The sequence below is a fragment of the Onychostruthus taczanowskii genome, unplaced genomic scaffold (genome assembly GCF_017590055.1).
Source record: "Onychostruthus taczanowskii isolate IOZ18803 unplaced genomic scaffold, ASM1759005v1 scaffold220, whole genome shotgun sequence".
Lineage (NCBI taxonomy): Eukaryota > Metazoa > Chordata > Aves > Passeriformes > Passeridae > Onychostruthus > Onychostruthus taczanowskii.
The window spans coordinates 39458-55914 of record NW_024499463.1 but is presented as its reverse complement, the minus strand read 5'-3'; the positions used below and the strand labels follow the sequence as shown (position 1 = coordinate 55914).

Here is a 16457-nt window from a genome sequence, read left to right as displayed (position 1 = left end):
AGTAAGTTGCTTCTGTCTCTAGCAAATGTAATTTAAATAGCAAAAACCCATTCCTGATATGAAGTAAGGTTTTACCATTTTCCATTTCTCCCTCCTTGTACCCTTATCAAAAAGTGGCCTCTTAACTTAGTTTAGGCTGTCTTCAGTACCATTTCTGGCTTGCACAATACAGTGGTAAGGTTCCAAACAATGAAGCAGATTTATAGATTTATAGTCTCTTGAAATACACTAGCAAAACCAGCAAGAAGGATGTTCTTGGGGAATAAGGAGAATATAATAATACAAAAGAATTATTGCTTTGTTTCTGACAAGTATAGTTGTATAGCATTTTTTCTTCCTTGAATTCCAAAGCACAGCATTTTATTAATTTGGAATTTATAAAAAATGAAGACCAGATATCTTGAATCAACTGTGGTAGCATGGAAATTTAAAAGAAGACTGTTTTCTTCTTGCTGTGCCTCAGAACAGCATAGATGATACTTGTGGCTTTTTATGCCTCTTTAGACAGTGATGATTCTTATATCTGTGTTTCTCTGTAACACTTGCCAACAGTTTGATATAGGATGGGATCTCTTCAGAAATGTATGAAACACAGCAATTTTGAGAAAATGTCTGAATTTAATTTTAACAGTGGAAAGTAAAATGCAGAATGATAAATAATTTCATCTGAGAGTTTCACATGCCACTGAGGATCAAAATGCTCTAAGTCAGGAAGTCAGCCATGAAAGAATTCAAAGGAAATTAAGTTAAGCATGATTCTTCTTTTGAACTGTTTTGAAGCAAAGAAAACCCATCTTTTATTTCTTCTTCTGGCATGTAAAGTTTTCCAATTTTATTGTTTAACACAGTCTTTGGGTTTCACTTAATGTGAGTGAAGTGAAACTATCACTAGAGCTGAATTTTTAAATCTTTGGAAAGGGTGAGCCTAATGTCAATTTACACTCTGCAAAGTCCCCAAACTACCAAAGTCTACCAGTATTATTTTTACATTTGAAGCCAGAACACCAGTATTAGTATCAGCAAAATATTTACTGTGTCTAATTTCCCAATATTATTTAAGGGAAGATACAGCAATGTAATTGCAAAAATTTCTTTTCTTTTATATTTATATTTTAGAAACAAAGCATAAAGACACTTTCATCTTATATACCCCATCAAAAAAGATAATGTTCAGGTTTAGACTACTCACAAACAATAGCTGCACAGTTTGGAAGTCTTTTTTTTTTTTTTTCCCTACAAATGCCCCATAGGATTTGTGCAAGCCATTTGTACTTATAGTCCCACAATATTATCTTGTGCAGTGAGAGCACATCTGTATCACATCTGAAGATCAGGGCTGTATTGGAATTAGCGTTTCAAATTTCGTGGTCCTTTCATGCTTTTGGAATGGCAAACAACTTGCTCAATCTTAGCTAATTTTCTGGGTCATGTATCTGATTTCTCAATGCTTTGATGTGTTCATTAGTTTCAGAATAACAATGTTTCTGCATGTTACTATCTGTCTATCTTTAGTGTCCACTAAATTGCCTTTCCATCTGTTTATCTCAGTCACAGTCATTCCAGCAAGGGGAGAACTAGAACAGAATGTCCTGTTTACTGTCCTGTTCTCTCATCAAAGAAGCAATAACAAGGGTTAGAATCTGGCAGGTATTTCCAGTTACTAGCCTTTCACCTGTCTTATACCGCTTCCAACCATTTAGTTTCTTATGTGTTTTAGGGGTCTTAAATAAAGATGCATTTCTCCTGATGTGCTCTACTGAGCTAATATCTCTTGGGCTATCCATGTACAAAGGCGCTTATACAGCTTTGGGATAGCAAGCAAAACATTGTGGAAAGAGAACAGAAAATCAGTGGGCTTTTACAAGGAAGGGTGAAAAATTGTTGGGTTTTTTGTGTGTGGCATTGTAATGGTGCCCATGGTACTGCAGTGTATCAGGCCCTATAAGCAAAACATTAGATGCTACAACTGGGAGACATGAATTTCTGAAACGACTGAGAAAAGGGGTCTAAACAAAAACACTGCTTTATAAATTGTGCATTTGGAGACATTGTGGAAGCACAAAGATCTGTACCTGTCTGGATGACTGCATAGTTAAAGAAGGCTAACACATTATAGATGGATGAGATAAAGGAGAAGGGTAATGGGTTTAGAAGTGATATCTGAAAGGGGTCATAAGGAAGGTCTGCAAAAGAAGAAAGACAAGTTACTGTTGTCAGGGTATCTTTCAGTTTTACTGTAAAGCACAGGAACAGAGAGATAGAAGGATACCCCCTGGGTTATCATATCCAGCCCCTGCTGCTTTGGGTTACACCATTGTAGATAAAATCCTGTTACATGCCATGTTCCATCTTCAAGCTAGGATAGGCTATTTGATGCTGTACATCCTCCTAGAAAGCAGTATTCTTCAATCTGATGGTCAAAAGCCTTACAATTTCCACTATAAATGTTTTATAAATGTTGTTTCACTATGCATCCAATAATTAAAATATTGCTCCATCACTAGTATTCAATTTTCTATATTTCTACCTCACTATCTGTGATGGACAAACTAAGTTCTTTCATCTCCTCTCAAAAGGTAAGCTCTTCATTTTTTAAATTACCCTATAGTCCTCCTTCATGTGTGTTTGACACTGAATTCACTTTTCCTGAAACCTTAATGAGTTTCACACAGTATTTCCCAACTGAACAGGGACACATCCAAATTATTGAAGAAATGTAGGTTGCATAGCTGCTGGGATAGGTTTGTCATTTTCCCCAGATTGTTTTGTTTATGACATGACCTTGCTTACAAAATAAATAAATTTGTTATGTTAAGATTGTAAACACAGTACTTCACAAACATAATAATTCAACAAGTTGTTGAAAACTGTGAAAGAAAAAAATCTTATATCGGATACAACTTAGTTGTTTTTTTTTAGTGGTAGATTCTGTACAAGAGTTCTAGCTAGATGAAGCACAGTAGAAAGGTTTGTCTTCTTCCATCACCTGTATTTTTTTTTTCTTGGCTTTCTCTGAAAGAAGTTGCATCTGCACATGGAAAATATTTGGAAGATATGTGCAGGAGGAATTCATCTACACTCTGTTTGGATAAAGGAGAGGAAATCCAGAGTCCAATAGAAGACATTGTCAAATAATCAAACTGGTTAGCCCTCCTCATGTTTGGAGGGAGTACTGGTTCAGATTCAGCAGAACTGTGGTCACGTAGTCACAGGAAAATAGGCACTATTTCCTTTTTCCTGGCTGAGTGAACTAACTGCTCTTGGTTTGACTAAGGATGAGGTATGCCTTGTGCAGAGCTGATAGCAGAGAGGCTGCTGTGTGTTAGTGGTGACTGCTACAGGCTGCCCTGTGTTTCCAGCCCTGTTCCAGGCTCCTGCAGCACAGAAAGCAGCAGGAGTTATGTGGGTTTGCTGCTTGTGGTAGCCTTGACCCACACTGGAGAAGCTGATTTTTCCCCCTCTGGCCAGCAGTCCACCTTGCCTTCATTCCTGAAGGTCCATACAGGGAGTCACTCTCTACCTGAACTTTTCTCACACTGCAGTCAGATGACAATGTGTTACTTGTGTGGAGGAGTTTACAACCACTGCACCCTCAACAGGAAAATCAGAGAGCATCAGGGGGTCTCACCATGGCAGAGGACAAGCCATTCTCTTATACATTGCTACTAAATATTCTTCAGTAAACCAAGAGCTGATATGGAAACTCTCTTCTGGAAGATTTCTGAGAGAAATCAGAAATTTCAGCGTGCAGTTTTTCCAAGAATACTCTTTTTTCAATCAACATCAATATGTTTATTGGAAGGTAGAGTGTAAAACAGTAAAATGTGTAATATTAGAAAGTATTAAAAATAATGCAAAAAGAGCTAAAATAATATGTTTATAAGCCTTTGTAATATAATCTTCCACACTCTCTCTTTTAGTGTTCTATAGTAGGCACTGTATTTCTTTGCACTAAGAGACAGCCAGTGATAAAAGAAACTCTATGGAGAGAGCAGAAAAAATTGGTTTATAAAATATTACTAAAGGACTGAGAATGTATCACACTGCAAAACTCCCTCCTGCCTGTGCTGCAGTTTGACATGTTTATATTGAGTATTTTGTATTGTGTTTGAAATCAAGTCAGTGAAGTTTGTTTGCTAGCCTTTTCAGTTCCATGAATCATCTGCTGTGAGGTTAATCCAGTTAAGACTCACCAAAATGACAGAAGTAATTGTGTTAGTATGTCATGTCTGTGCAGCATATAATGTGAAATTATGAAGAGCTTAATCCCTTAGTTAAAAGCACAATAGGTGTTGCTACAGTACAATTAAATAATACCAGGTTTGAACAATGTGACTTTTTTTCCTTCTTTCAGTTCTGTGTCAAAGCAAACTTCCTATAATTCCCACACTGTCTATCAGCATCAGCCAGGGTCACTGTCTGCTTCAGTGATAAGGAGTTTCCATATTATGAAATTTTAAGAAAACAGGAAAAATAAATACCACATCTTTTTTTTTTTCAGAGCACTACATGTGCTACAGAACAGATAATTTTACAAACCAGATTATTAGTTTTACAAAAATATATGCTGGAGTCTTTTTCTCATTGCCTTTATGGTTCATTCCTAAGGATCATTCATGACATAATAAAGTCAGTGGGAGGTGAAGGTGCTAGGCTGTTTTCTTCAGTGTCATGCACACTGATGGAGAACTCCCTGTCAATTGAAACTGTGCATCCCAAACCAGCGTTGTCATCCGTGAATGTACATAACATGAGGGAGTCCCACATGTTCAATAACTTTTTCTTTCTGTTTTATATTCTCTTTCAGTGAGAAACAGAAGCAGGCATGTCTATGTGTGGACTTAGGTTATCTGTTTCTAAATTGTGAGTTGTTTACCTGTGAAGGTAAAGAAAGTAAAGGGGCATGCTATCATACCATATACTTATCAGGGATGCAATCAGGTTCTGAAGAGCAACTAACCCCCAATAGTAACAATGTAAAGCAAATAAGTACAGTAATGTCATACTGCAAATCCTGAACAGATTCATATACTCAGGGTATCTGTATTTTGTTGACCTCACAAAAAAGGGTTCAGGGTTTAGCTATCACTTCCTGAAGAATTGTAAATGGTCTCAGTGATGGGTTGCTTGGGGGGCTTCTGAATGGCCAGCACATTTTTACAAGTTTACAGTAGCTGTAGGACAATCTATGACACCCCATGTGTGCTAGTATAACTGAGCACAGAGATTATGCCAATGTTTTGAACAGAATGTGTGTAGGTTTTTTGCTTATTTCCAAATCTGTGTCATGAACTGCAGCAAGGTACTTGAAGAAAAATGTAGTAGGCCTATAATCATTCCCATACAAAGAATTTACTTTTTCCTTAGATAACATTTCAGAAAGAAAAGCAATATGCAAAGAAACTCTCCAGATGAAGATCAGATTGCAATCAATTAACGTTCACCAGATACCCAGATGTCACAGAAGTGGTTTTCCAGATAGACAGAAAACCTCAACATCATGGTGTCCCAAGACACGTTTTACCTAATCTCTGTGGTGGACTCACTGAACATACACACACAGGCAAGACTTTTTCTGCCACCTTATTACACACAGCCATCATCTCCTAGGTCCTGTAAAGCCTCAGGCTTGGCAGATGCAATTGATCTAGTGCTACACAGAGTGGAGCCAGTTGCAGGTTCTGGGTAATACAATGAAAAATGGCTCATCCTATAGAGAGGAAACATGCATTTCTTCCAGCTTTTTAAGCTGGGACTCCCTTAAAGTTGGGTGCCAGTAGGTTTCACTTGCTGTGCTTATAGTCAGTGATTTTCTTCTGCTCTGTTTTTCTTCTCTTGTTCTCCTCATCCTCACCCCTTACTTGCTTCGTCTGTATTTGCACCCTTTCTTTGAAGGATTTTCTGTCTGTTACCAAGCTTATAAAAAGCCTTATGTGCTACCTGAGAGAATAGTAGCAAGAAGTTAGGGCATGTGATGTTTCACTAGGTTTCAGACAGGAGAATTGTTCTGTGGCCTTCATTGTGCATCGCAATCTCAGGGACCCAAAGTGCAACTTTCACTTTCTGTCTTGGTGGCTGCCGGGAGAGGAAATGTAGACACCATGCTATACAGCATGTGCTGTACTATGCACAGTTACAAGGATATATTTTGCTTAAAATTTTAAATTAAAGATATGGGATTGTACCATTTACTCCACCATCATTCTTCACATCTGCCCAATACTGCAGAAATCTTAAGCAGAATGTGTCATTGACCTACAAGTAAAGGCTTGCTCTTGTGGTAAAAATCATAACCCAACTTAGCCATGTGGACAAGAAGGAAAAAGAAAAAGAGATGGAAAAGAAATAAAATCAATTTATCATGGATGAGAAGAAAGGTGGAGTGGTTGAAACTCCTCCAGAAAAGATGAAGAGAGCACATTTTGTTCTTCAAAAAGTAGAAGCAAATTATTCCATAAATTTAAAAATAATAAAAAATTAAAATTAAAATAAAAAAATAAAAAGGAAGGAATACTAATATATAGAAACAGCTTTGAAGACTATAGTGTATTTTAAGGTTGTTAAAAGGAATTGTTAGTTTTCATTTCAGAAATAATGGAGTTATCAGTAGCATTCATCTAGAGAAAATGAGATTTTTATGACACTTCGTCTGTACTTAGGGCTGCTATAATCAATGTGATGTTCAAAGCAGTGGTTACCATGTGAAATGTGTTTATGCTGAACCACACTTCTTTTTGTACGTTATAATTCCCAGAAGAAATTTCCAAATTTGGAACTTGGTTATTGAAAGGAGGATCAAAAAGTTCTACATATGTCCATTTCCTGCATAACAGCAAGTTTATTCTGCTGAATTTCTAATCTTCTCTTGTTGCTGTTACAAAATAAAATTTCTTATATTTCCATGATATATTCAAGCAGCATATGCTAGATGCTAACCGCAGTTAAAAAGTAGCTGCATTTTACTGTTGTTTGGCATACTATGCAAGTTAATATGGATATAAGTACTTTGTCTGTAAAGAAATTGCATGAATAAGGAATTGAGAGCAATAATGCAATTTCAAGAGATTGTTGAAGTTCTATTCTCAGTTATTGTCATTAGGTAAATAATATCCTCAACCAAAAAAAAAAAAAAATCTAACAGAACAGGTGTAAGTATATAGATGGAAAATCATAAGGAAACCCTGCTATAATTGTGAGAGCATGTGGGAAGTTTCTGTAGTGAAATCTAAAGAAGTGGCAAACATAACCCTCAAGAATTAAAACAAGGGTGAATCTTTCTACCTGCTAGCAATCCTGCTGAATATACAATGATCAGATTTCTATCTGGTCAAATATGACAGTCATATGGAATGAAAAGCAGATGGTTAGAACATGTCCTAGTCATATGTGCTGAAAGTAAAGTGGCATTACACAACTTGCCATAAACAAGCAGTTCAGTCTTGCTGCAACTTAACCAAATGTCTACCCTGAGTTGCATGAATTGTCTGAAGACATAGAAATTGCTTGTATGGTTAGATTCAGCTTTTTATTCTAGTGCTTTCAGGATCGAAGCCTTAGCAAGTAACTTCAATTCATGTAGCCATTTTACAAATGGAATTTTATCTTGCTTGGGCTTATCTAAAAGTGCAGAGTAAATATTTTCAACCCACCTAATTCAGTCCCTAGATGAGAAATAGATATCATTGTGTCTTATCATTCTTTAATCAACGTTATTTGCATAATATTGCAAATATCTTCAAGGTTGTTAAGATTCAAGATTGCTCCAAGGAATTCAAACTGTCTGTATTCACTGGCAGAGATTACAACTCGATCAGTTGACTAGAGCAGCTCATTTTCATGGAAGGTTACCTGGTTAATTTTCCATCTCTATTGACAGGAAAATCTTGGTTTTAATTTTCATTTAGCTTGATTTTGATGATGAAGAGTTCTGACTTGTTCTTTCATTGGATCCAGATAGAAACTGGATCTCTTGATCTCTTTTCATTCAGAACTGAAGCATTACTGTGTGAAACAACAGTAGTTGTTTCACTAGTAGTTCTAGTGCTTTTTAGACACTGATCAACATACTTCCTGTAACAGTAATTTCAATTTGAAAATCATGTTGGAATGGAAAATAAAGGTATTGCCTGTCAAACTGAAGAATTTTGTCTTTTAGCCCATGATTTTTTTTTTTCTTTTGGTAGAACTCTTACCTGTGATTTATCTCAGAAGTGGGAACTATCTGATGATTCATATAATCCAAATATACGAGGATGTATAAAGGTTCCTTGTGCCATGGCTCAATCACTGATTGAATTTATAGTCTGGTATTTGTAGGCCGGTTGTGTTGTGAAATGAGTGTGAAATGAGCAGAGTGTATTTTTGTTGTTCTATTCCTGGAAGTTATTAAATTAATTTAGTGATTACAGTCACACTCTTTCCTAATTATGTAGTGCAGCAATTACAGAAAGTGTTGCTGCTGGGTAGGCTTATTTTCACCAATAGAAATAATCTGAAGTATTTATGTCACTGTCTCTCTTTAGTGTTTGGTAGTGTTTATATAGTCTATTGATTTTTTTTTTAATGCCAGTTATGGGTCTTCTAGAACTAGTGAAGGTGGGTAAAAAGTCAGTACTGGACTGGACTGATAATCAAAGCACCTAATCAGATTTTTCCAAAGACATACCTAAAGATATCCTGCTTCAGAATTATGTGTTATTACTTGGCTTATCGTTAGAAAAGGAAATATGTGATCTTATCTGATTTAGAAGTTGTACCATAGTTGTGAAAATATGTTTATTTCTTGCTCTTTTTGTTCTACTATTTTTTCTCCTTGTCTCACATGTTTCTATTATAAACTACATCTAATTCGTGTAACATTTTTATGTCCCTTTTAGGTGTTGGGATTGGCGTGCTGGTACGGGAATATGGCAATCTGTCTAACTTGGATAAGGTCTACTTTGCATTTCCTGGGGAATTGCTGATGAGAATGCTCAAACTCATCATTCTGCCATTAATCATATCAAGTATGATCACAGGTATGACTGAAAATGTACTGTTAGCTTATGGGACTATCATTGTGGGTTAGCTTTCTTTCCAAAGGAAATAACCCCTAAAAACAACTTGATAGAACTCTATACTGAGAAACAGAGATTTCATATCTTTAGATTAAATTATGTCTTTATATAATGAGAATGAGAAAAAATTTGGAAAGATTAGCACTATTGTCTATGACATTATATAGAACTGTGAGCTAATAACTTTGCAAATCTATAGATTCTTGTATCTCTCTCTCCCTATTTTCAGAAGTGGGTTAAGCACATTACAAGCCCAATTGGTTGCAACTGCATATTCTGAGGTAGAGTTAAATGTTAAAAGCAGTCTCATGATGCCATTTAACAAGCAAAGGAGAGCTGATCTCATAGCCTTCTGCCACAAAAAGAGGGCATTCATGACCTATACTTCCTTGATATCAGCAAACTTCCCCGAGGTACTGTGCATGAGCTCTAGCATTCACTGAATCCTTCTACGAGTCCTTCTCGTAGAAGAAGGATCCTTCTACTTGTACTTCTCCAAGGATCCTGAATCCTTCTACTTGTACTTCTCCAAGACTGAAAACTCCTTTGAACCAAGTGAGTGCTTGGGAGACTGTGTGGCCAGGAAGGGAAGAGGGAAGAAAAACTTCCATCTTCTGGGAAAAGCAAGCAACCTGTTGGCTGGAACCCTGCCCTGAATGCTAGATGCTAGAATTTGCTAACAGTTCACCCACAGAGAAAACTTTGGAAAGATTTGGTGGAGAAAACCCAAAGCAAGGACACAGAACTGAACATCAAATAGCCTTTCCTTAGAAATAACTTTTTTCGAAAAAGGGAAAGCCAAGTAAACTTCTCTTTATTCTTTAAGTCTTTACTGAGGGTGCAAGGATTGTGACTATTTTCTTTCAGCTTCTTGCAGTGAATCAAGACACATTGGTCCCATTTCATCTCCACAAAACTTATGTTTTGACAACATATTCATGTCCAGATCTTCATATCCGTAATGTAGGGTGAGAGGAACCAGTGTTAGAATTGAAATGGAGAATGTCAAGAGCTGCAAGATCCAGAATGGAAAGCTGCCAAAGGCAGAGTGAGAAATGATGTCACAAAATAGTCAAGGGTTTTGTCCAAAGGAATGAAGGGAGGTTAAACAATTGTTAGTGTGTAAAGGTGAGGAGAAACTTAGTCTGTGTCAATCCATCCAGGAAAAACTGCCAAGATAAGACTAAGACATTTCTTTTTTTGAAAAAGATTTTATTTGTGAGTGAAGTTGGGCTCATGTCTTCAGAAATAAATTGTATCATTAGAATAATTATGAAATTAATTCTTTTTAAAATATATTTGTCCAGCACTTACAGGGGAAACAAGAATCATCCTGTTAAAAAATATTGTGCTTACTTAATGTATAATGTTCCAGTATGAGTAAACTGCACTTGTAACTACTAACAAAAGCTTGCAGATTACAGATTGCAGATTACAGTCAAATACAGAAATGACTGTGTAATTGGATATGCCAAGGTCAGAATCAGAGCATCTCAGGGTGAGAATGAGATACTCTGATTCTGACCTTGGCATATCCAATTTCCTTAGCAAGTAAGGGCATATTTTTTCTGCACTTCTATATTAGAGTATTAGGCAAGGGAAAGGCAACAAGATAGATAAAAACAGAAGCTACTTCGATAGAGTATGTAGGGCTTTGCAAATGAACCACAAATATCTGTGCATGGTGGTTTTCACTATTCACCCATATCTGGTCTCAGGATGTTGATGATATATTGCCTTTTTAAAAATAGGTATGTTAACTTCTAACCATCAGAAATGCACATTTGAATTGAACAAGTAAACCTGTGAATGATTATGAAGCATACTAGTAACTTTTCTTCTTTTACACAGAGTCATATAGAATGATTGAGGTTGGAACGGATCTCTTGAAACTGTCTAATCCAATGCCCATGCAGGATGTCATGGTTTAATACTAGCTAAACACTAGACAGCCCCAGAAGTCGTTCACCCACCCTCTTCTATTGTAGTTGGGCAGAGGAGAGGGGAAAAAAAAAAATGAATGAAGGGCTCATGAGTTGAGATGAGGACTGGGAGAGAAATACTCTAAGGGCAAACCAAGTTCAAATTTAAAGGTATAAGATAAATTTATTATTAACAGAGTCAGAGGAGGAGAATGAAAAGTAAAATAAACCTTTAAAACACCTTTTCCCCTGCCAGCCCCTCCCTCCTTCCCACTGACAGTGCAGGAAGACAGGGCGTGGGGGTTTTGGTCAGTTCATCACCTGAGATCTTCTGTTCACTCAGGGAGAGGAGCCTTTTCTCTGCCTTGCCGTGGGGTCCCTCCCATGGGCAAACAGTCTTCCCAAAACTGCTGTGGCGTGGGTCAGTCATCCACAGGGTGCAGTCCTCTAAGGACAGGCTGCTCTAGTTTGGAAGTAAGGGCCCTCTCTCTCTCTGTCTCTGGAAGCAGGAGCCGGTTCTCCCATGGATCACAGCCCCCTCCAGCATCCACCCACTCCAATGTGAACACATTTTCCATGGACTGCGAGTGGATCTCTGCATTCCCATGGACTTCATGCATTACAGGGGGACAGTTTGTTTCACCACAGCCCTCATCTCAGGTCTGACCCTTGAAGCACCTCCTTCCCCTCCAGGCATGACCGACGTTGATGTCACCAGGTTTTTTTCTCTCACATGTCCTCACTTCCTCCTCTTCTCTGATTAGAAGAAAAACTGCTCTGTGTAGGTACCATTGTCAACAAGTTCTACAAATTCAAAGATTCCTGCAGGATCCCACAGTGCTGAGAGGTTGATCTCATCTAGGTTCCAGGTTGGGGAGTCACTCGTCGTGTTTCCGCTGCCAGCCAGGCGCCCCCGCCACCATCGCACGGGCGGTGATGGCTGCCGTGGTGCTGGTGCTATTTAACTTCTCTCTTTCTGCGGGGTCTGGGAAGGAAAAGCCACCACCACGTCTGTCCTTCTGCCCACGGCGTGGCTGGCTAGGGGTGGCCAGGCAGGCAAGGCTTGCCGTGGGCTGTGTCGAGATGGCGGCGGCCACGGCTCATCGCCACCACTGGAAAAAACTGTGCAGATGCTGTTTTGCTTTTCTTCTTAAATATGTCATCACAGAGGTGTTACCAACCTCTCTAATTGTGCCAGCAGCATGTCCATCTTGAGAGCCATCGGACATTACCTCTGTCAGGCATAGTGGAAGCTCTACCAGCTTCTCACAGAAGCCACTTCTGTGATCTTCCTCTGTTACCTAAAAATCCAGGCTGTGTCAAATCAACACACAGGGTCAGCTAAAGTAGTGTCTTTGTGTTCAGGTTAAATCTCATGGGTTTTTTAATTTTTGACTATTGTCTCATGTCTTGTTTCTGGGCACCACTGTTAAGAGCCTGGCTCTGTACTCATTCCCACCCATCAGCAATTTATACACGACTAAGTCACTCTGAGCATTCTCCTCTCCAGACTGAACAGTCCCTGCTCTCCCAGCTGTTCTCATGTGAGAGATGCTCCAAAACCCTCATCATAGTTGTGGCCCTTTGCTGGCCTAAGTCCAGTAAGTCCATTCCTTTCTTCTACTGGGGAACCCAGAACTAAACCCAGTACTCTAGGTGTGGCCTCACAGGCATTGTGTTTAGAGAGAGATCACCTCTCCCCACATGCTGACAGTGCTTGTCATACTGTTGCCCACAAGTCTGTTGGCCACCTTTGCTGTTAGGTCTTACTGTCTCATGGTCAGTTTGTTGTCTGCTAGGACTCCCACATCCTTCTCTGCAGAGCTGTTCCAGCCAGTCAGCCTCCAGCATGCACTGGTTCCCTGCAATATTCCTGCCCAAATGTAGAGCTCGGCATTTTTTATTGTTGAACTCCACAAACCTTCTCTCAGACAAATTCTCCAGCCCATGCAGGTACCTTTGAGTGACCATATAACCATCTCATACATCAGCCACTCTTCCCAATTTTGTCTTGGTGATTTGTGCACAAAACTGTTACCTGTAACCAAAATCTAGGATTTTGACATGACATAAATTTACAAAAGGCATCAAAACTTCCTAGATGCCTTTGCAGCATCACAGTCTAGTTAGAGTTATGTACCAAATGAACCATTGTAATTATCTCTGGTGCACACACTTGACCTTCAGCAAAGGCACAATAACATGACAGTCTTTTTCTCTCATGGTGAGCTAATTGCATCCCCTTAACTTGTAAACTAAGAAGACATTCATTCTGGACCAGCTGAAATGTTGTTGCTACTCTAACTGCAGTAACTTTGAATATATTCTGTCCCCAAGTGTCTACCACTGAGGGTGTGAACATATACACAGGTCAAACAGCTTTATTATCAGATACAGGCCATATAGGTGTCTGCATAATGCATGTAGACCACCATCCAAGGAGGTGGACATCCATCAGACCCTTTGGTCTCACCAAAGACAACCAGCCAGCATGCAGATTGTGGTGCTTTCCTTGTATATCCTACATTTAATCAAGAATGATGAGGTTTCTTTGGAGAAAAATGCTTTTGGGTCTCACACTAGAAAAGGCACCGCCAAATGCAGAAATACACGGCCTTGCCACTAACAGTAAGGTGAACAGTGCTGAGCTGTCTTGTTTACAATCACATCTAAAGACAAATCCTAGATCTTCCATAAATTTTTCATTCCCCTCTCTGTTTGCTTCTTTACAGTGATTTTTGAAAGTGTGAATTTTGCTTTTGATCTGAAAATTCAGAATTTCAAAGAGGTCATGTGGTATAACTTGACTGTAGTAGTAAGGTTTTCAACACTCTCTCATAACATCCCCACAGAACAACTGAAAAAAATACAGGTTAAAGAATTGCACAGTGAGGCAAATTGAAACCTGTCTGAATGGGCAGACCCAGAAGGTTGTAATCACCAGCACAAATCTGGTTGGAGGCAAGTCAGTATGATGCACCCCAGGATTCAGCACTGGGGCCAATCCTGTTTAACATTTTATCAGTGACTGATGATGGAACTGAATGCTTCTTCAGCAAGTTCACAGGCTTGTTCAGTATGCAGAAGAGAAGGTTACAGGGAGACCTTGTTGCAGCTTTCCAACACTTGAGGTAGCCTGCAAGAGAGTTGGAGGGGATCTTTTTACATGGGTGTCTAGTGCTGAGACAAGGAGCAATGGCTTTAAACTGAAAACAAGTAGGTTCAGATTAGATAGTGAAAACTCTGAGGTTTGTGAGGCACTTTTCAGGAACAGGTTAACCCATGAACCCATGTGTTTGCTCCATCCCTGGAATTGTCCAAAGTCATGTTGGATGGAGCTCTGAGCAACCTGTCTAGTGAAAGGTGTCCCTGGCCTTGGCAGATGTGTTGGAACTAGAGGATCTTTAAGGTCCCTTCCAACCCAAACTGTTCTATGATTCTATGATACAAAATATGTCACCAAGACATTTTTGAAAATGTAGTGTGTGGTTTTCTTTTTCAGGATTATGTCTCAAAAGGTAATGTCACATCCTAAAAAGAATCAGCTTATGCTTTAGAGATGGGGAGCTGTGCACAAATGCATGTCCCATACCAGATCCCAATCCATTTGTGCATAATGATGCAAATCAAGCCACAGCAAAGAGAGTGGAAGTTGCAATCACTCCTAGAGATTTCAGGATTTTCTGCAAAATTAGAAGTGTTAATAATTTTAATTTGTTGGAATAGATTCTATCTTAGTAAAAAAACCCTCACTGATTTCCTCAGTTAAATCAGGAACATGCTTCTTCCTTCTCCTTGGAGTTTTAATTAGAGCAGAAAAACTCTTACCTCTATTTTCAGATTCAAAAGGTAAAATTCTCCCTCTGGAGAGATGGAGGGGTTTGTAAAATGTGGCTTTCATTCACAAACTCAGCTCCTCTAAGCATAGGAGATGAAAAGCATTGTTTATGTACTTATTTACACTACAAGTTGCAATTTGTGGAATTTTTCTGCTAACCTGCCTAGAAGCATAACTGTAGCCTAGAAGAAAACTGACATAAGCACTAAGCATGTATTTGTTTTGAAAATCTTAGTTAGTAGGACCTTGCTTTGGGGGTGGAATAGTCTGAGTATTACTCCAACTCAGAGCCAAATTTTAATTTTTCTCTTCTTATTATAATCATTTTAATGGATTCTAATTATTTACTCTCACCCAAAAGTCTACTCCTGATAATTTGGTTCAAAATATAGAGCTCTTTTATCTACCCATGAGATTTCTATATCTCAAATTAGTTAATAGCACACTAATGCATCATTCATGTCAAGAAATTATTTGTATTTTTTGTCTCCTGCTGTAGTGACATGGGAAAATTGAAAATGAAAATCAAAAGCCTAGACTGTTACACAAGATCATTGCTATGACATTAAAACTACAGCTGTACTGAGTGTAATTCTGCACATCCCAGATCCACTTTTTTGGAAGCAATTCTCTAAAAGAAGAAATATTAGACAAATACAAAAATATGTTATTTTTAGGTGCCCTGTAGGGAAAAAGAATTGAGAGAAATCTCTTGTGTACTTCATGGGAGTTTTGAGACTTACATCTAATAATTTTGGGAGTTCTTACGACATATAAAGTATCTTTGAAAGTCTTAGAAATTCACAACTCTAATTTCATTCTCAGAACAAAAATTCCCTAGAGTTGTGCAGTGTATTTCATCAAGGGTGTTGTTCTGGTTCATGGCAAATTTGGGAGAGAACCCCCAAAGGAGCTCCTCTAGAAAAGCAGTTTCAATTGTCCCCTCCCCCAACTGGTTATGGAAAAAATACCTCCTCCAGGAGCGCGAATGTGGAGGAGTGAGTGCAGTGTCTGAAAACAAACTGTGCGCTTCTCCTCTTCAGTCTCTGGAACAAGTCTTAAAGGTGCAAAATTTATTACTAATATTATTATTATTATTGTTGTTGTTGTTGTTGTTGTTGTTGTTGTTGTTGTTGTTGTTATTTACTATTCAGCATAAACAGAACAGACAGTTGGGGATAAAAGCATCATACAGTCAACCCAGGACAGGTTAGTCCTCTTTAAGCACTTTAGCTTTCTTTTTCATGAAGTGATATTCACACAGTATGCAACAGCAGGAAATGTTTGCAAATCTGTTTTCTGTCAGGATCACAGTAGAACTTAGGCTGGAGACAACTGTCAAGTTTCCTGAACAGTTGTTCCCTTGTACTTGGGTACAAGCTGAGGAAACTTACATGCCCAGTCTGAAGTTTACCACATGAAGCATCTGGCCTTATTTCCTCCACCTAAGTTCTGTGTTAGTAGCTAGTGTCAGGAGATCTGCATCTTAACCAACATCCCCAGACATACAGATACTACGAGAATACCATGGGTCTGCTTCCCATCTCTTTTCAGTCGGTCCTTCTCAGATGGGGTTGTATCATGTTGCCTGCCACATTGATTTTCAAACTGTAAGCCATGGATCTTGATGTGGAGGTCTTT

At 38.5% G+C, this 16457-nt stretch overlaps 1 protein-coding gene across 1 annotated transcript in view; it reads left to right on the top strand.

Annotated features, from left to right (window-relative positions):
* SLC1A1 (solute carrier family 1 member 1) overlaps positions 1 to 16457 on the top strand; it is a 47294-nt gene that overhangs the window by 4618 nt on the left and 26219 nt on the right. Inside the window, exon 2 of the mRNA XM_041405180.1 lies at positions 8877 to 9017. Within this exon, the coding sequence (XP_041261114.1) occupies positions 8877 to 9017 (141 nt within the window). The remainder of the gene's footprint in view (positions 1 to 8876; positions 9018 to 16457) is intronic.